Below are 20,184 nucleotides of genomic sequence, written 5' to 3'. Positions count from 1 at the left end.
AGACCTGCTGAACTTTTTCACTAACCTCTGTTTTTGTTTCTAATTTACAGCATTGACAGTTCTTTCGGTTTTGAATAGATTGCTAACTTCAGTATCGGATTATAACCCCTTCTTCAACTATAGGAATCAAAATTCTGGGGGGAGAAATATAGGGTGGAATTTTTCTCAGGCCAGGTGGGAGGTAGGCATAAAAACTGATGAAACGACTTTTCCTGGGCAATTATGTTTTTTTCCAACTCGTTGCATGTTCATGCACAGATAAAATGCCAAATTTTATGTTCAGGGAGTTCTGAAACTTGCCAGGATCCTCATGCAGGAAAGCACTTGGTCCCTGCAACCCAGCAGCAAGACCCACTCCCATCTTGGAGATGTCAGAGAAAATGCAAAATTCAACAATGCATCTCTATTAGTACTCTTGAAGATTGTCCAGGAGGGAAGTAAAGTTTTTGACTCTATGAATGAGGCTAAATCGATTGACACAGAGAGTCCGGACAATGATGGCTGTGGGGGCCAGTGCCCATAAGCAGTTCAAAAGAACCTGGATCCAGAGCCTCAAGAGGATGAACAAATTGCTGCACTTTGCCAGCATATGCACCACTGTTACTCAATATTTATGTGTTCCTATGAATGTAAGTTGGCATTGTATAATACCACTGCAGAGGATTGGTACCCAGGACATTGGCTGCCAGACACCTCATCCAATACTTCATGTGCAGTCAATATCTGTAAGGTTCACATGTAAAACATAAAAGGAGCTATGCAGTTGTTAATGCCCCATCAGGTCAATAAGCTTTCATCATGTCTAGGAGAATGTACACACCAAGTAGCTTTTCACCAAATGATTACACGGGCCAAGGACACAGTCACAGAAGATGGCCGTTTGAATTGCATACCCTTCGACTTCAGTCCCAATTGTCTACCCAGGTCAGGTTTGCTGGTATCAACCAGTGTAGTTGACTCACTTGCATGTTTACTCCATCAGAATTCACCACTCCCACCATAAGAGTCTACCCAGAAGCTAGACTGCAGATGGCCAAGACGGCTTATGAATGATTTGGAGAGGCTGCAACTCAACTTGAAGCATTTGTGCAAAGAAATGGTTTGGTTATAAAGAAGCCAAGTAACAGAAGCAGTTTGTACTCCCTCGAGCTTAAGGAAGAAGTCCACCTGATCAGGCACTCACCACACACACACACACACACACACACACACACATATACACACACACACATATACACACACACACATATACACACACACTTATATACACACACACACTTACATACACACACACACTTACATACACACACACACTTACATACACACACACACTTACATACATATATGTTTACATACTTTGGGTTTGTGTTCAGCTCTTTCCTGTTTATTACTAACAAGATTTTTGAACATAATTTCAGCAGGCTGGGATGTTGGTGAAGATTCATGACATGCTAACCCACCTGAAAGATTCTGAGAGTGTAATTGGGCAGTATGGTGGCACAGTGGTTAGCACTGCTGCCTCACAGCGCCAGTAGACGTGGGTTCAATTCCCACCTCAGGTGACTGACTGTGTGGAGTTTGCACATTCTCCCCGTGTCTGCTTGGGTTTCCTCCCACAGTCACAAAGATGTGCAGGTTAGGTGAATTGCCCTTGCTAAATTGCCCGTAGTGTTAGGTGTAGGGGAATGGGTCTGGGTGGGTTGCGGGTCGGTGTGGACTTGTTGGGCCGAAGGGCCTGTTTCCACACTATAAGTAATCTGATCTTAATTACAAAACTCTAATCCACCAATGATAAACTGAAGATATCCCCATTGCCCAACAAAGCGTCCCCACTCAAACTTCTAAAATCTCTGAACTGACACAGAAAATTCCACTCACAGTTAACATTAACAGGTCCTCAATTCTGCATTTCTCTTCCATGGATGCTTTCTGACCTGCTGAGTATTTCCAGTATTTGTTAATTTTATTTCAGATTTCAAGTTTCGCAGTATTTTTGCTTTGGTAATATTTGGATATTTTACAATGACTTTCACTGTATTATTTAAAGAATGGTACCGAGGTACTTACCCTGCTAAATTTTCGCGAAGGAATGCCTGGAAATTCTCAAGTTCTAAGCGATTACGAACAAGTGCATCCAATGTGTAATTACAGAATTCTTCAGGAACGGTCTGCCAGTAATTTGAGCCTTTCACATTGTCTGAAGTGTGTACCAGACTGATTGAACGGGCAGGAAGAATAAATTGCTAAAAGCAGAGAAAGAAAGAAAATGATATTACAATTAAACTAATAAGTTCAGCTTCCATAACTAAAAGTTGTAATAGTTTCAGTGTGCAGTAACATAAGTGGCATTCGCCCAGACAGGATGCTGCTGTCAGGCCAGACATTTGCCGACCAAAAATCTGTTATATGGTGAAACATTGCAATGCTGGTGTTGCTACTGCCCAAGAACTGCAGCAGTTCAAGAAGGCAGTTCACTACGTTCTTCTCAAAGGCAACTAGGGAGTGGCAATAAATGCTGGCACAGTCACCGAAACCAACATCCTGTGAGTGAATAGAGGAAAAAATAGGTCTCTTGACTTTTGATTGCCCACACATAAATATTTTATATCCACTTTGTGAAAATGTTTCATATTTTTAATGGCATCTATTAGATTGACTCTCATCCTTTCTTCAAAAGATTTCTTGATTACTCATCTTTTTCCAATGTGCCTTACAAGTTTCATACAGCTAAATCTTTTTTGCAGTATCTCCAGTAGACCTATAACATATGATAGCAGGATAAATGCTCGAATCAGTGTAAACCACTCCAACTTGTAGGCACTGGCTGTTGCCAATCAGTTGTGTTGTGTGAGATACATCATCTTTAATCCTGCCACAAGCCTTACAAAATAAACTCTCTCTAAGAGCTCTGTCACAGCAAGTTGTTACTGATGGGGACGATTGAGAAAACACATCAAGGATGTCTTCAAAGCTTCTCCAAATATATGCAAAGTTGCCACTAATTCACAGCAATCTCTTACTCAAGATCATTCAAACTGGAGAATCATCTGGGAAGGTACCAACCAACTTGAATATTTCCAACTGACTCAGGTGGGAGCCAACTACAAATAGCAGAAGGAAAAGGTGAAAAACCCAAGTATCTCATTCACCCCCTTCTTCAAATACCACCTGACATACCTGTGACTGGACGTGCAGATCCAGCATTGACTGCTTGATCCCTTCAGTACTCATATCTCTGAAGTAGAAAAAGCCACGTGCAATCTCTCAACTGCCCAATGAGAAAACACAGAAGTTCGAGGACTGAATGGCCTCCTACTGTGCTGCAACAAAAACGTGTTTCTGTGTAATCAGATCATAGATCTGAAACATTAGCTTGGTTTTCTCTACAGATACTGCCGTACCCTGTTAAGTTTTTCCAGCATGTTCTGTTTCCATTTTAAATGTTCAATATCTGTGCAATTCTTCTTTTCAGTTTCTCATTGAAGTAGAGTTTGAAACAAGTTTAGTATAAGCCATAGAAGTAGAACTAGACTTTTTGGCCTATTGAATCTGTTCCACTCTTCAATCATGGCTGTTATGCTTCTCAACCTGTGAACCAAGAACCTATCTATCACTGTCTTGAATATACTCAATGACTTGACCTCCACAGTTCTCTGTGACAATAAGTTCCACAGATTAACCACCTTCTGGCTGAAGAAATTCCTCTTCATCTCAGTTCTAAAAGGTCATCTCTTCACTCCAGGGTTGTGTTCTCAGGTCCTAGTCTCTCCTACTTGATTGTCCATGTCTACTCTATCCAGGCCTCTCAATATTCCGTAACTTTCAATCAGACTTCCCTCCCTCATTCCTCTAAGTTCACTAAATTTCGTGCAGACCCACAGTCTTCAACCGCTCTTCATATGACAAGCTCTTGATTAGATTAGATTCCCTACAATATAGAAACAGGCCATTCAGCCCAGCAGTTCCACACCGACCCTCCAAAGAGTAACCCACCCAGATCTATTCCTCCACCCTATATACACCCCTGACTAATGGGCCTAACACAGTGGGCAATTTAGCAAACTCAATTCACCTGACCTGCACATCTTTGGATTGTGAGAGGAAGCCGGAGCACCCAGAGGAAACCCACGCGATACAGGGAGAATGTGCAAACTCCACACAGACAGGCGCCTGAGGCGGGAATTGTCCCTGGCGCTGTGAGACAGCAGTGCTAACCACTGAGCCACTTGCCACCCAAAGCTGTTTTTACTCATCTTCAAGCCACAGATGTGACTCTAGTTACTCTGTTAAAGGGTGAACCAACCTGGGAAATTATAATCCCTGGAATCATTCTTGCCAACCTCCTCTGGACCTCTTCCAATGCTTCCTTAGATACAGGGCCCAAAACAATTCACAATATTCTAAATATGGTCTGACCAGCGTAATTCCTGGACTTTTAGTCTTTCCCTTCAGACCCAAGCCCAGAGTTTTGTTTTATCGCATTGATGTCATGCACTGCCACTGTTTATGAGCCTAAAGTGTACCCCCAGATCCCTTTCATTCTCTATCCCATTTAGATTAGATTAGATTCCCTACAGTATGGAAACAGGCCCTTCGGCCCAACAAGTCCACACCGACATTCCGAAGAGTAACCCACCCAGACCCATTCCCCACATTCACCCCTGACTATGGGCAATTTAGCATGACCATTCACCTAACCTACACATCTGTGGGAGGAAACCAGAGCACCTGGAGGAAACCTACACAGAGAATGTGCAAACTCCACACAGACAGTCACCCGAGGCTGGAATTGAACCTGGGATCCTGGTGCTGTGAGGCTGCAGTGCTAACCATTGTACCACCATGCTGCGCTCAGGCAAATTTTCCCATTTGCAGTTCCAATGATTTACTCAGTCTGACACACCTTAAGAGTGATTATTCTCACACAAACGTCTGCTCGTCATCTCTTTAATTATGTCACTGGGCCATTAGGCAATTATCTTGGGGAATTGTCCAAGTGCAGAGGCAGATGGCTGTGAACTTTGGGTTTTCATGCTTCTGGCACCATATTTAAAGCCCAGTTGGACTTCACTTCACTGTAACATAATTGCCCTCACACTGTGGTGATAGTTGACAGTTATTATACAACATAGGAGTAGGTCTAGAAGAAAGACAAGCAAGTTCCCCCTTTCATAGACGAGTGTTAGTGAATGGACCAACTTGCACAGAAGCTATGCCAGCAGACATGGTCAGCCTGGACATGAATTACAGTCTGGGTCAGCGTCGTGTCCCAGGTGAAAAGTAACACGCAGAACTGAAGAAAGAAGGTCAATGATCTTCTGGGTGCTGCAAAGTTAAGTGTCACCAACTCTCTGCTATGTCATATTGACACAGCCAGCACTCACTTTATCTCTGCCACATCTCAACAGGGCTCATTGATTTCAAGTCTCAGTATTGCACGCAATGTGTCTATTCAATGGCTCTCACTCAAAGTCCTTTCAAAGTACTATCTCTTCTTGACCTCCAAGCTTCCTACTCACTCACAGGAGACACATTAGCACCTCTTCTGCTCCTGCACAAACTGATCTTATGTCTATTTCTGTCACACTCAATTGCTTCCTGTTTTTCATGCTCATTTTTAGGAGAAAGGGACCCATAACCAGGCCCAGAGACCAAAGACAATGAGGGGCATCAGACGCCATTCAACTTACAAAGAAAAATTCCTCAATTTGGCCAGAGAACTGCAGGATCACTTATGTAAGGAAGGAGAGAGCTCAGTAGGCAACCAATCCAATAAGTTTCATTTTGCTGAGTTGCACTGCTCTCCAATTGCCACCAGTGTTTACTTATTCTTAATCTTCCAAAGCTTTAACATACCTTCTCCAATTATTTCCTTCTCTTCTCTAATGAGGGCAATAATGGCATCCAACAAGCCTCTATGAAGAGGCCAGCATCAGAGACCTCACTTTGCTGGGTAATCATTCCAGATTACGCTCACATCTCTGACATGTTCCTATTGCTGGTTGAACAATAAAGGCCTCAAGTCTCTGACACAGGAAGGCCAGTCAGCCAGGTATCAGGGGTTTTTCCTAAGCCACAGGCAGATGAGTCTGTTTTTGGCCATTAATGACCATCAAGCCAGATGGTCACTGGATCACAGGAACAGCAGGCGGATTTGCCCAAGGCACTCAGCCAGCTGGATTAAAGAATGATGGAATCCACTAAAAGGCAAGCTGGCTGTGGCATGCATTTGTCTGACAGCCTCCACTGGCCAGCTTGGTGTCCAACTGTTAGCCAAGCCCAGCAAATTCACTTTCAGGCAGATATTATTTGGCCATAGGAGGCTCAGCATCAACGACAAGGCAACAGGATCAAGGGAGGTTAGCTTCACTTTAGGTGGGACCAGCAGATATCCATAGATAGGAAAGCCAACAAATAGGCCTCCCTCCCACAAGTTTCTGCTCAGGCTCAGATCCTCTACTTTCCTCCTGTCTAAGATCCCTACAGCCGAGAAAGGGTAGCCTGCATCTGGACAGCACACTTTCAACAGGAAAAGCACCAGGAAATGATCACATAGGTGTTACAGGCCAATAGAGCCAACCACAGAACTGTGTCCCCTCCACCCCAGCAGCAGAGGTCAGGGCTGGACATAGCGCGATAGGGAGAGGGAGAGGAAAACATGCTGATGGCACAGCTGAAATGTCACTGGAAATTACCCTCCACTCTTGTAAATACATGCATAATCCCACTGTTCAAAAGCCTGCTGCATTTCATTGGCACACCTGGATAAGTCACACATGTGAGACAGGAGAAGTTTCTGCGATATCCTAAGAATGAAATGAATTGAAATTTCTAAGCATTGCCCATCTCTTTCAAATGAATAGAAAATAGGAGCAGAAATAGACCATTCAGCCCCTCAAACCTGCTTAGCCATTCAGTGTGATCATGGTTACTTATCCAACTCAATACCTGCTTTCTCACCATACCCATTGATCTCTTTGGCCTAAAGAACTCTCTTTAATGACTCTTTTTATAACTGATAGTGTCAGATGTCAGAGATTCTGGAACCTTGGCTGAGGACTGCATTTCGAAGAGGATGACAATGAGATTAAACACCACCAACAGAGAATTTGCTTGGGTCTGAGATGCCTGCATCACTCTACATTGCATCCATTTATGGGTGACAGTACACAATCTGTGACGATTCCACAGATCTCGGGAATGCAAGGTTCATTCTTTGCATCAGCTTTTCAATAGACTGAGTTGTAATTCAAGGCTGCGAGAAGTACAATGGCCAGTCCTCACTGTCACTCTCCCTCATAGCACAGTGGTGTTCTGAGAAAAACAGCTTAAAATACAACCTCTCACAAATTCAACACAGTCTTAAAGGATGGTCAAGCAGTTAAGGCCAATTAATTTATCAACACACACTCTGAAACATGAAAGGTTCGTGATAAATGAGGGAGAAAGGAGATTCCTTTGGTTCCCTCTTGACTTGCTGACAGAAGGAAAAACCTTTTGACCTAGCGAGTGGTTACAATCCCTGAAAGTGCGGTGGAGGCAGGTTCAATTAGAATATGCAGGAGACAAATGAATTATTGGAAAACAGTGAGGGAGTAGCAAAAGTTAAATTGCTCTTTCTGCGAATCAGCACAGATGCGATGGAGCCAATAGCCTCCCTATCCGCTGCAAACATTCTATGATACTATGATTCAGTAGCGGACTGCACTTTCTTGGTGAGAGCCAAGTAAAACTTTGCTTGCCCCTATTTGGATACTATTCTAATTAACTTTTTCACAGAATGCTTAATCCAAGTGGTTGGTATCCACCTCCGTCAATTTTGCGCGATTACCATAAAAAAAATGTAGGATGTCATCTACAAACAATATGAACCTATCTACATCTATGGGTGAATTCACATACTGAAATAACAACTACAAAAATCAATTGGAAGAAATGTTGTTAGTTGCAATGGTTTTTGATGCACATTATGTATGCGATTTCATAAAAGAAGTTGAAAACTGGGCTCTTTTAAAAAAGCTGCTGCATATTCGTTATGAAATGTTTGATTCAGGATCTCCGTTCACCTAATCACTTTTCACAAAAGACAGAGGGAGAAGAGTGCACCAAGGGGTTCAGAATTACAGGGAAACAGAGTAATCCAGAAAAATAAATCAGACAATAAATACATGGGTATGCCAGGAGAAAGAGGTGCTGGGTCCTCTACTGTTTGTCATTTACATAAATGATTTGAATGTGAGCTTAAGAGGTACAGTTAGTAAGTTTGCAGATGGCACCAAAATTGGAGGTGTAGTGGACAGCAAAGAGGGTTACCTCAGATTAAAACAGGATCTGGACCAGATGGGCTAATGGGCTGAGAAGTGTTAGATGGAGTTTAATTCAGATAAATGCAAGGCCCTGCATTTTGGGAAAGCAAATCTTAGCAGGACTCATACACTTAATGGTAAAGTCCTAGGAAGTGTTGCTGAACAAACAGACCTTGGAGTGCAGGTTCATAGCTCCTTGAAAGTGGAGTCGCAGATTGGATAGTGAAGAAGGCGTTCGGTATGCTTTCCTTTCTTGGTCAGAGTATTGAGTACAGGAGTTGGGAGGTCATGTTGTGGATGTACAGGACATTGGTTAGGCCACTGTTGGAACATTGCGTGCAATTCTGGTCTCCTTCCTATCGGAAAGATGTTGTGAAACTTGAAAGGCTTCAGAAAAGATTTACAAGGATGTTGCCAGGGTTGGAGGATTTGAGCTATGGGGAAAGGCTGAACAGGCAGGGGCTGTTTTCCCTGGAGCATTGGAGGGCTGAGGGGTGACCTTATAGAGGTTTACAAAATTATGAAGGGAATGGATAGGGTAAATAGGCAAAGTCTTTTCCCTGGTGTCGGGGAGTCCAAAACTAGAGGGCATAGGTTTAGGATGAGAGGGGAAACATATAAAAGAGACCTAAGGGGCAACTTTTTCATGCAGAGGGTGGTACGTGTATGGAATGAGCTGCCAGAGGATGTGGTGGAGGCTGGTACAATTGTAACATTTAAGAGGCATTTAGATGGGTATGTGAATAGGAAGGGTTTGGTGGGATATGGGCCGGGTGCTGGCAGGTGGGACTAGATTGTGTTGGGATATCTGGTTGGCATGGACGGGTTGGACCAAAGGGTCTGTTTCCATGCTGTACATCTCTATGACTCTATGACTCTAGGTAAGACAGCTGGACAACTGAGTTTAGGAAACATATTTATTCTGAAGTTTGAAGTATTAATGAGTTTAGTTTGCATTTTGTTTCAGGCTTCGTAAAGAGAGAGACCAGGTAAAGGAAAACACATCTAGGGACTACACAGAAATTTGTGGAAGAAATCTGGATGCAGCTGTCCCAGTCTGACCAAACAGCTGTAGGATGGAGATAGTGGTAATTCTTCCTGAGGTGTCAGTATTTGTGAATATATTGTTTGGATTAAAGCAATAATATGAAAGTAAATCCTTTCCTGTTGTCTGCATGAAATCTTTCCGATCTCTCGTCTTGTCCAGTGCGTGTACTTCTAGTTTATTTTTTGTTTTAATAGTTCACTGGCAGCCTTGGATGAAAGCATTCTAGAACTAACCTCCACAGTTAAGAGAACAAACTTGGTTTATCAAGCCAAGTTTCAGTCTGGGATCTGACCTGTCCAGTCGTCACCATCAACTGGCATCATCAGCATAATTTAGAAAACTCAATTAAAAACCATGGCGACTAACTCTGGGAAGGAAAAAAAAATAAGAATACATTATGGAGGAGGGGTAAATTTGCTGATGAAATCATAGAAGTCGGAGATGACGTGGGGATGGGGATGGTGGGAGGCAAAATATAATACGATAATGGGAACTCAGGCCATTATATTAGGCCTAGTTATATTATTGTGGACTGTTAATCCAAAGTTTCAGATAATGTTTTGAGGGTCCAGGGTTGAATTCTGCCATGGCAGATGGTGGAATTTGAATTCAATTTAAAAAAAACCTGGAATTGAGAGTCTACTTTTGACCATGAATCCATTGTTGAATATTGGGAAAAAAACCCATCTGGTTCACTAATATCTTTTAGGGAAGGAAACTACTATCCTTACTTGGTCTGGCCTACATGTGACACCAAATCCATAGCAACACAGTTAACTCTTAACTGCCCATTAAGGATGGGCAGTAAATGCTGGCTTAGCCAGTATCACTCTCATCCCATGAATGAATAAAAAAAACACAGCATACAGGCAAAAGAATTCTGGGACAAATGGTGTCTTGGAAGGTCAGGGCCCATTATGCAGAATGCAAAACTAACATCCACAGGACAGTCTGAGAAAAAGTCCTAAACTGTTGGTCACTCTTAAACTGCTAGTTAAAATTACATGTAAATTCAAAACAGATAATTTTATGAATGGGCTAGCATCATTAAAACAACTCAATGCAGTGAGCTTGGATTAAGTAAAAGAGAATAGCAAATAATTATTTCTTCAATTTTGTGCATTAGTAGAGGAATCTAACTTTTACTTTTGGAAGAACAGAATTAATTACTTCATTAGGAAACAAGCTTTTCTGTAGTTTCTCAAGTTTCTTGTAGTATATTGAATCCAAGTGTCGGGTCTCCTTTATCAACTCCACCTAGAAATAAAAAATATTCAAAAAGTGTCAGTGAACAACAATGACAGTAGTACTGGTGGAACAAAGTCCAGTCATAGCACATTTTTTACTTAAAGCAAAATACAGTCCTACAGAGGAAGACAGGAGAGAAATTATGCACCAGGATCACTCGTATATATTTTTTGAATAATGTCTCTTAGACACAAATGTTCAATGTACCCAACTGCCATTCTTTCACGCAAAATTTTTAGGCAGTTGTTAAGCAGTTAAAGTTAAAATAAAGGCAAAATTAGCTTAACAAGAGTGAAAATAGTGCAAGAGAAATGTGCTGCTTGAATGATAAATTTCTGTACTCTGCACCATGATTGCAAAACATCAGCCTTAACTCAAAAAAAGTTTCAAGATATTTGTATTTAAAACTTTTTCGGGGATTGGAATACTGTGGTCAGTGGCTTCTTTTTCAGCATTCCTCTATTTAGGACCCTATATGACAAACACTGTGGCTCTTTGAATATGCCAATAAATAGTGGGCTGCTAAGAAAATACTGAACCACACACATTCATCTGCTGATCTAGCAATTAGAGACTAGTTAATTCTTAATAGATTGCATGTCTATCCCATCATTCAGGAAAGTAGTTCACAGAAATACAGTTTAAAAAAGAAAGTAGGAAAATATATAAGTGCAATACTACACAAAATGTTATGTACCAGATCAAATCCCATGTAAACATACTAAGGCTGGGAAACCCAGAGCGGGACACTCTCAGCGGCATGAAATAACAACAGAAAAGGAAAAGTTGGACTCTCTTTAATTTTAATATTTTTATTTTAAGTTCATGTGAATGGCATTTATGTATGGCGATGGCACACACTTTTCACTGTATTTTATGTTGAACACACATGACACTAAAGAATATTCTATTTGAAGGAGATAGCCTGAACCCTAACAAGTAGGTGAGACCAGGGAAATCCAGTGGATGTTATCTATCTAGACTCCCAAAAGGCCTTTGATAAGGTGCCTCAAGGGAAGCTGCTGAGTAAGGCCTATGGTGTTCAAGGTAAGCTACTGGTATGGATTGAGGATTGGCTGAGAGAGAAGGCAGAGAATTGGGATAAAAAGTTCTTTATTGGAATGGCAGCAAGTGACAAGTGGTGTCCAGCAGGATTCAGTGTTGGGGCCGCAGCTGTTCACTTTATATATTAATGATCTGGATGGAGGGACTGGGGGCATTCGGGTGAAGTTCGCCGATGTTATGAAGTTAAGCAGACAGGCAGGTAGTTCTGAGGAGGTGGGGAGACTGCTGAAAGATTTTGACAGTTTAAAAGAGTGGTCCAAGAAATGGCTGATGAAATTCAATGCGAGCAAATGCAAGGTTTTACACTTTGGACAAAAGAATACAGGGACAGACTATTTTCTAAATGGTGAGAAAATTCCTAAAGCAAAAGTACAAAGGGATCTGGGATGCTAGTACAGGATTCTCTAAAGGTGGACTTGCAGGTTGAGTCCGTGGTTAGGAAGGCAAATGCAATATTGTAATTTATCTCAAGAGGATTGGAATGTAAAAGCAGCAATGTGCTACAGAGGCTTTATAAAGCTCTGGTTAGGCCCCATTTAGAATATTTTGGGCTTCACAACTCAGGAAGGAAATACTGGCACTGGAGTGTGTCCAGTGGAGATTCATATGGACGATGCCTGGAATGGTAAGCCTAACATAATAAACAGCTGAGGATCCTCGGATTTTATTCATTAGAGTTTAGAAGGTTGGGGGAAATCTAATAGAAACTTACAAGATAATGCATGGCTCAAAAGGATGGACGCTGGGAATTTGTTTCTGTCAGGCGGGGATACTAGGACCCCAGGGCACAGCCTTAGAATTAGAGGGGGTCAATTTAAAGTGGAAATGAGGAAACATTTCTTCAGCCAGAGAGTGGTGGGCCTACGGAATTCATTACCACGGAGCGTAGTGGAGGCCAGGTGTTAAATGCCTTCAAGGTAGAGATTGATAAATCCTTAATCTCACAAGGATTTTAGGGCTATGGGGAGAGTGCGGGTAAGTGGCTCTGAAATGCTCATCAGCCATGATTGAATGGCGGAGTGGACTTGATGGGCCGAATGGCCTTACTTCCACTTCTATGTCTTATGGTCTAACTTTTATCTTATTTAAAGATGAGTATAAGGTTGTGTTCCAGATCTAATTCAGTTGGTTTCACTGCTCAGCTTTAGGCAAAACATACCTTATTCTCACCCTATAGTTAAAATACAAAGGAAAGAGGAATTGGTACAACTTTAACTTCTATTGGAAAATTTAAACTTAAATAATAGATTATTTAACTAGCAATTGTTCCAATATAGTAACATCCCAAAAAACACACCCTTGGCAAAGGCAAAGTCAATAAAACAGATTGTCTCACATGCAATTTTGACAGCAGATAGAGATCCCAAGCATGATGGTACATCTCTCTGACTCTATGACACTATAAATATGACTTTAAGGGGTGTATTTTGTCCTGGCTCCTTTTGATGATGGGAGTTGAGACAGTGGTGCCAAGCTGTCTGCTCCAAAGCCAATAAAGTAAAAGGCTTGTGAGGCCTTGGGATTTCTTTTTTAAAGAGTTGGAACAATAGAAGTTGCCTGAATGGGTGGGGTCAAGCTCCTGCAGAATCAGAATTTTAGTTTAGCTTTCAGTAGCAAGATCTGCGGTCTTGAAGCTGGATGTGCAGGCTCTTCTTTCTCACTCTGTTAAAATTGGGTTTGTCTTTCTGCTGCTAGAATTGCATGTGAGATAATCTGTTTTACTGACCTTGCCTTTGCCAAGGGTGTGTTTATGGGATGTTGCTACATTGGAACAATTAATTAGTAGTAGTTAATGTATCTACTATTTTGTTAAGCATTTCAATAGAGTTACAGTTTAGCCAATTCTTTTCTTTTCTTCATATTTTGTCTGCATTTTAGTTTGCTTAATGTCAAGTAGTTTGACCAATTGAATTACATCTGGAATGCAAGGCCTTACACTTACCTGTAAAGTAAAAAAAGTTAGGATCTAGACTATCTTCTGGACTATATTTTGAGAGGATTTGGTCTGGGCCCTAACAAATTTGGGCTTTTTGTCAGGATCAACATCTCTAATTCCGGATTTGGTTAAGGTTATTGGACTCAAAAGCAGTGAGTGGTCAGTACTGATGTTTCTCATTTTGTGTGTTGCATTTAATTGGTTTAAACAGGGCATGCCTTATGTAATAATGGCTCTTTCTGTTGCTAGGAGTTTCTGAAGGGGGACGGGGCAAGTCATTTTGGGTGTTTTACAGAAAGCGAGCAAGGCAAAGCTTTCAGAATTGGCAAACAAGTTGAAGCCGGAGTTGCCTGTGTCTGTGATGAAAGGGGAAATAATTACAGCAATAACTCTCAATTGCCAATACTGTAATCAGAATAATTGGAAATTGCTAAAATTCAATTACAAATGAAGCAGCTTGAATTAAATGCAATGGCAAGGGAAAAAGAGAAAGAAAGAATAAGCGAGCACAACAAAATGAAAGAGAAAAGATAATGAAACATTTTGAATTACAACTAAAAACAGAGGAAAGGTAAGAAAAATGCTACCTAGCAGAAGAAAGGAAGAAAGAGAGTTTTTGAACTTTGGAGGATGGAACTGAAAACTCAAAGCAGCCTTTAAATGGTGGACGTAGAGGTGAAAGGTGATGATGAGAACAGTGAAGGTGAGCAACCCCATCATAGCCAAAGTGAGGATCTGTTTAAACATGTCCAAGCATGGTCTAAGTTCAGCAAGAAAGATGTAGAAGCCTTCTTCATTTCATTTCAGAAAGAAGCTGAACAAATGAAATGGCCGGTGACCATGTGGATATTGTTGATCCAAACAAAGTTGATAGGTAGAGCTAGTGAGTATTTGCATCACTATCAAAAGAGGTATCTTGGGGGTATGATGAGATGCAAAGTGCCGTCTTAAGTGCATATGAGTCAGAGCCAGAAGCTGATAGACAATTTTTTAGGATTCGAAGAAGAGAACTTGGTCAAACGTACAAAGAGTTTGAAAAGATCAAACAAAGTTACTGATAGATGGATAAGGGCACTAAAAATAGATCAAATATTTGATGCTCTTAGACAGCAATTATTTTGGAGATGTTCAAAAATTCACATCCACAAGAACTCATGTGGAAGAGCAAAGATAGCCTTCTGGTATTATTGCTAGACTATTAATCCAGAGACCCCAGTAATATTCTGGGCACCTGGGTTCAAATCTTACCAGGGCAGATGACAGAATTTGAATTCAATAAAAATCTGGAATTAAGAATCTGATTGTGACCATAAATCCATTGTCAATTGTAGGAAAATCATTAGTGTTCACCTGGTTCACTAATGTCCTTTAGGAAAGGAAATTACCATCCTTACCTGGTCTAGCCTACATGTGACTCCAGAACCACAGCAATGTGATTGATTCTTAATTTCCATCTCACCTAGCCTGTGACATCCTCATCCCATTAAAGAAAAAAATGTTAGGACTATAAAGTTAGCAGTGGAAATAGCAGATGATTAAGAGTTGGTTCATAAATCAAAGTTTGGCTTTCAACATTAGAAATTGGGGAAAAGCGAAATACTCAACTGGTTAGGGAAAAGGAGATTGCATTGAAGATAACAAAGATAGTTTACCAAAGGGTAAAAAGGAAGCTCAAGAGGGGAAAAGAGCAGTAAAAAAGCTCAGGTGTTTTCACTGTAATAAAGTAAGCCACATGAAGTTGCAGTGTTGTTAGTTTTAAAAAGTACTGGGAAACTGATGTATGAAAACAGCAAAAGCCAGTGAACTTTGCTGAAGTGGTAAAGGAAAGCTATAAAAGAGTGTGGTTGAGAAGACAGTGTCAAATCTCTTCAAAGAATTTTCTTGCGTGGGTAAGGTTTACTCATGTATGCCAGGAGGAGTATGAAATGAAATTAAGATTGTAAGAGATACGGGAGTAAGTCAATCTTTGATGGTGAGATATGAGGAGTTCTGTAATTCAGAAGGAATATTGCCAGAAAAAGTGGTGATATGTGGAATTCATGGTGAGAAGAACAGTGTTCCATTATATGAAGTGAGATTGGAGAGTCCGGTGAAAAATGATGAAGTGGTGCTAGGAGTAACAGAGAAATTCTCAGAAAGATAGTTTATCCTTGGTAATGATACTGCTGGATCACTGGTGAGCATGATGCCAACTGTGGTTGAAAAGCCAGTGGAAAATCAGGCAACTGAGGTGTTACAGGAAGTATATTTTGGGACTTTTTCTGAATGGATGATAACAAGATCACAGAGCTATAGGTTGAAACAGGAGTAGAAATCAAGGAGTGAAGATAAGGAAGTTGAAGTTCAATGATCAGAAACTATGTTTGCTCAAGTGGTTGAGAGTAAATAAGAACAGGTGGAGGACATAGACATCTCTTAAAGCCACAGTATCATCACACCAAACCTTTAGTTGTAGCTCTGAGAGAGAGAGAGAGAGAGAGAGAGAGAGAGAGAGATAGCTTTCACAGCCAATTTCAAAAATCAAACAACTCTGAAAGTTAAACTAAAACCCATGTTCTGTGGCAGCCTGACTCCACCCATTCGTGCTGCTATTGCTCTAATTTTTAAAATAATACAAGGCCTCACAAGTTGCTTACTTTATTGGCTTGGAAGAAACAGCTCAATATCTATGCCTCAAAACGTCTCTTCAGAAGAGCCAGGACAAAATACACCTCTTAAAGCCGTAGCATCATCATAAAAATATTAAATAGTCGATTTTGAAGCTCATTGAAAAAGAGGTATTTGGATATACCAACCGTACCTTTCTGAATTTCGACATATCCATTTCAATCATGTGCATCCAAGGTACCAGTAGCAAGATGAGAACATATAACTCCACATCATCGAACAGTTCTTCAAAAGGTGGCTCCAGCTCTTGATAGATTATTTTCTTGTTTTCTACACCAATTTCCACATCTTCTGGAGATTTGTCAACAATGTATTTAGCAAAAATGAACTGAAACAAGTGGACAAATTGTGGAAAAGTCAGTTTATGAACGGGTTTTAGTGGTATCTTAAAACTATTTTTGAAAAGTGCTTTTCAGATGTAATAGGCTGAATGGCCTCCTAATGCACTGTAACGATTCTGGTATTCTAAATTCCTGCAATCCAATTCCTGGATTGCAGGATAAAAAAAGGCAGGTCAGTAACTAAAGAAATTTATGCGCTATCTAATCTGGATTAACAGCTGTTCACCCTCTGCTTAAACAATACAGAATACAACAATCTTAATTTGTTGTGAGATATGGTAGGTTTTATGATAGTCATTATAAAATAGCATTTCTGTTTCAACAATCTGTTACATGGAAATAAAATTAACAAGAAGTCTATTCAAGATTAAAGCCAAGTAGGTCACATCTATTAAAGCAACCATGACCTGGTGCTTGCCATCCTTGGACATTTAGAAACTTCAGAATACTTCCTGTGCCCTGTGGGGTTGATATATGTATCTCCAGCTGCCTTTGCTTCAGGTGTCAGTTCACACTTTCGATGGGCAAGTATAGTCAGTGTGGAAAATCAGGATTACTAAGAGTTTTCAGTATTTATTTATTACAGTTGTGAGGTTCATAAATCTTTCAGACTTTGGAACTGTAGCTTTATATTTAGGACAATTGAAGGGGTGTGCACATGACCTGTTCTACGAATAAATGATTGATCATTCAAAGTCAAAAAAAAATCATGCTTGTAGACAATGGATGTTGTCTCCGAGTCTACAATAAATCGACCAAGTCTTCCAAGTCCCATAAAGGTGTTGTTGGTATTGGGATTATAAGCAGTAGTGCTACAAACTTTTTATTTATTCTAAGATGAAAGGCAGTTGGGAGCAAAGATAGCTAATTACATCTTTATTGATATAAAATGTGTTTCACGCTGATATGACGAAGGCAGAAGAAACCATTTGTGAGATCAAATGACAGGTTTCCTTGCAAATCCTTATCACAGGGACTTAAAACAAAAAGTGCTGGTGATCACAGCAGGTCAGACACATCCCTGGAGAGAGAGCAAGATAATGCTTTGAGTCGAGATGACTTTTCATCAGAGCTGACGTGAAGTATGGAGGTGACAGCATTTATGCAATAATGGGGCAGGGGGCAGGGATATGATGTTGATTAGGCGGAGGTGGGTACTGCAGATGCTGCCTGACCTGTTGTGCTTTTCCAGCACCACCTTAATCTTGACCATGATGTTAATTAGTTGAGATTTTTGACCTAGTTCGCATTAAGTGATTGGAATGTGAGAATGGTAGAATAATGATGTATCTAACTGCCAGACTGAAAAGAATTGACAGTCCATCTGTGGTAGGTGGAAGGGAGAGAAGAGAGGGTGTTAGAGAATGTAACAAGCAAAGCTAAAAGAAAGGGAAGGAATGGGTTCACCAGTTTGAAGATGCTCAACTCAATATTAAGTCTAGAAGGTGGTAAAGTGTCTAGTTTGAAGATGAGAAGTTGATCCTCCAGTTGGTGCTGAGATTCACTGAAGCACTGCAGCATGCCCAGGCAATACAATTGGACATGCAAGCAGGACACTGTGTTAAAATGGCTGGCTACAGGAAGGTTGGGGTCATGCTTGCACAAAGATCGAATGTGTTCCGCAAAGCAGTCATCCAGTCTGCATTTGGTTTCTTCAAAGTACCATAAGCCACATTTGGTGCAGCAAATATAATACGCAAGATTGGAGGAGGTACATGTGAAATGCTGCTTTACAATGGTGACAATAAGGACTGCAGATGCTGGAGATTCGAGTTGAGAGTGTGATGCTGGCAAAGCACAGCAGGTCAGGCAGCATCCGAGGAGCAGGAAAATCTATGTTTCGGGCAAAAGCCCTTCATTCAAGGGGGCTTTTGCCCAAAACGTAGATTTTCTTGCTCCTCAGATGCTACCTGACCCTCTGTGCTTTTCCAGCACCACACTGCTGCTTCACAATGCCTGTTTAGGCCCTTGGAGGTGAAGGGACTGGTGTAGCACCTTCTGCGGTTACAGGGGACGGTGCACAGACATGGGGTTGCTGTTGGTAGTCGAGGAATGGACTAATGTGCCCAGGAAAGAACAAGCGGAGTGAGGGGAAGATGTGTTTGGTGTTGGTATTCTGATGGAGTTGTCTGAAATGGCAGAGAATGATCCTTTGAATGCGGAGGCTGGTGGGTGAAAGTGAGGACAAGGGGGACCCACTCATGCTGTTGTGAGTGATGGGAAAGGGCAAGGGAGGAAGCATAGATGGTAAGTCAGATGCTGCCCCCTCCACACTTCACTTCAGCTCTGATGAAAAGTCATCTAGACTCAAAAATGTTAGTTTGATTTCTCTCCATGAATGCTGCCTGACCTGCTGTGATCTCCAGCATTTCTTGTTTTGAGTTCTGATTCCTGCATCTGCAGTAATTCTCTCTTATCACAGAAAGACAGTTTTTCTTTGTAGTCTGCAGTTATCTGAGTATCACAGTACAAGTATTAGAGACAGCTAACTCTAACGTACCTGAACAAGAGAAAATACTGACTCCATTGCGCACAACATTAAAAAATGGGTGGAACTTAAACTCAGATTGAAATGACTGAGTTTGTGAGGACTTAACAGAGACTGGAAGGTGTGACTTGCTTTAGCAAGAACATCCTTCACCGTGAAAGAACTAGATTAGAAATTAGCCCCTGGGAAATTAAAACAGAAGTAACTGATTGTAATCTGGGAACAGCCGAAGGCAGTTTGCCATAAAAGGTTTAATTCTGTGGAGAGTATGATGTGTGTTAAAAACAAAAGGGACCCACTGATTTCTGTAAAGTATAAATTGCATACAAAAGTTTAAAATGTCAGCGTTGATTGCGAAAGCTTTCCACAAAGGATCGACTTTAAATGTCTTCCAATTGTTAATAAAGTTATATTTAGAAGCAGTGGCAGCAAAGTTGGAAATAAATTTAAATTTGGCACAAGTGAGGCAGAAATAGTTGAGCTTTTCAAACTTGACGGTGTCAAAGGTAAATCAGATACATTACAGAAGACATAAAATGTTGGAGATCACAGAGGGTCAGGCAACATTCACAGAGAGACAGCAGGTTAACGTTTTAAGTCTAGATAACTCTTCATCAGCTTATGTTTACTTCACCAACTTGCTTTCTGGATTATAATACACAGTCCCAAGAGAACCTAAGAATATAAGAAATGGAAGCAGGGATGGACCACACAACCTATTGAATATTTTGCGCTATTTATCTGAGCTTCAACTACATGTTCCTTGCTTCCTGAAAAGACCAGAAATGTCACACACACACACACACACACACACACACACACACACACACACACACACACACACCAGTGATAAGTCCAAATGCATGACAAATAAATAGGAGGATGGGTTGGGATTGGGAGTGAAGTAGCTGAGAAGGCGATAGGTAAGTGAAGGGGGGGGGCAATAGTGATAGGTTTAAGGGGAGGATGGAGAGGATAGGTGGGAAGGAAGATGGACAAATAGGACAGGTCAAAAGGACAGTGCCAATTTCAAGGATTGGATCTGGGATGAGGTGGGGGGAGGGGAGATGAGGAAATTGGTGAAG

The 20,184-nt window shown here is 41.1% G+C and overlaps 1 protein-coding gene across 1 annotated transcript in view; it reads right to left on the bottom strand.

The window, feature by feature from the left end:
• The window catches only part of LOC132815177 (regulator of G-protein signaling 22-like), a 145,131-nt gene that overhangs the window by 40,023 nt on the left and 84,924 nt on the right, over positions 1-20,184 (bottom strand). The window contains exons 14-16 of the mRNA XM_060823991.1: positions 16,404-16,598; positions 10,501-10,611; positions 2,068-2,243 (exon numbers count right to left, since the gene is read on the bottom strand). Of these exons, the coding sequence (XP_060679974.1) occupies positions 2,068-2,243; positions 10,501-10,611; positions 16,404-16,598 (482 nt within the window). The remainder of the gene's footprint in view (positions 1-2,067; positions 2,244-10,500; positions 10,612-16,403; positions 16,599-20,184) is intronic.

This window comes from Hemiscyllium ocellatum, chromosome 4 (genome assembly GCF_020745735.1).
Source record: "Hemiscyllium ocellatum isolate sHemOce1 chromosome 4, sHemOce1.pat.X.cur, whole genome shotgun sequence".
Taxonomy (NCBI): Eukaryota; Metazoa; Chordata; class Chondrichthyes; order Orectolobiformes; family Hemiscylliidae; genus Hemiscyllium; species Hemiscyllium ocellatum.
Note: the sequence above shows the minus strand (reverse complement) of the source record. Positions and strands in the feature narration are given on the sequence as shown.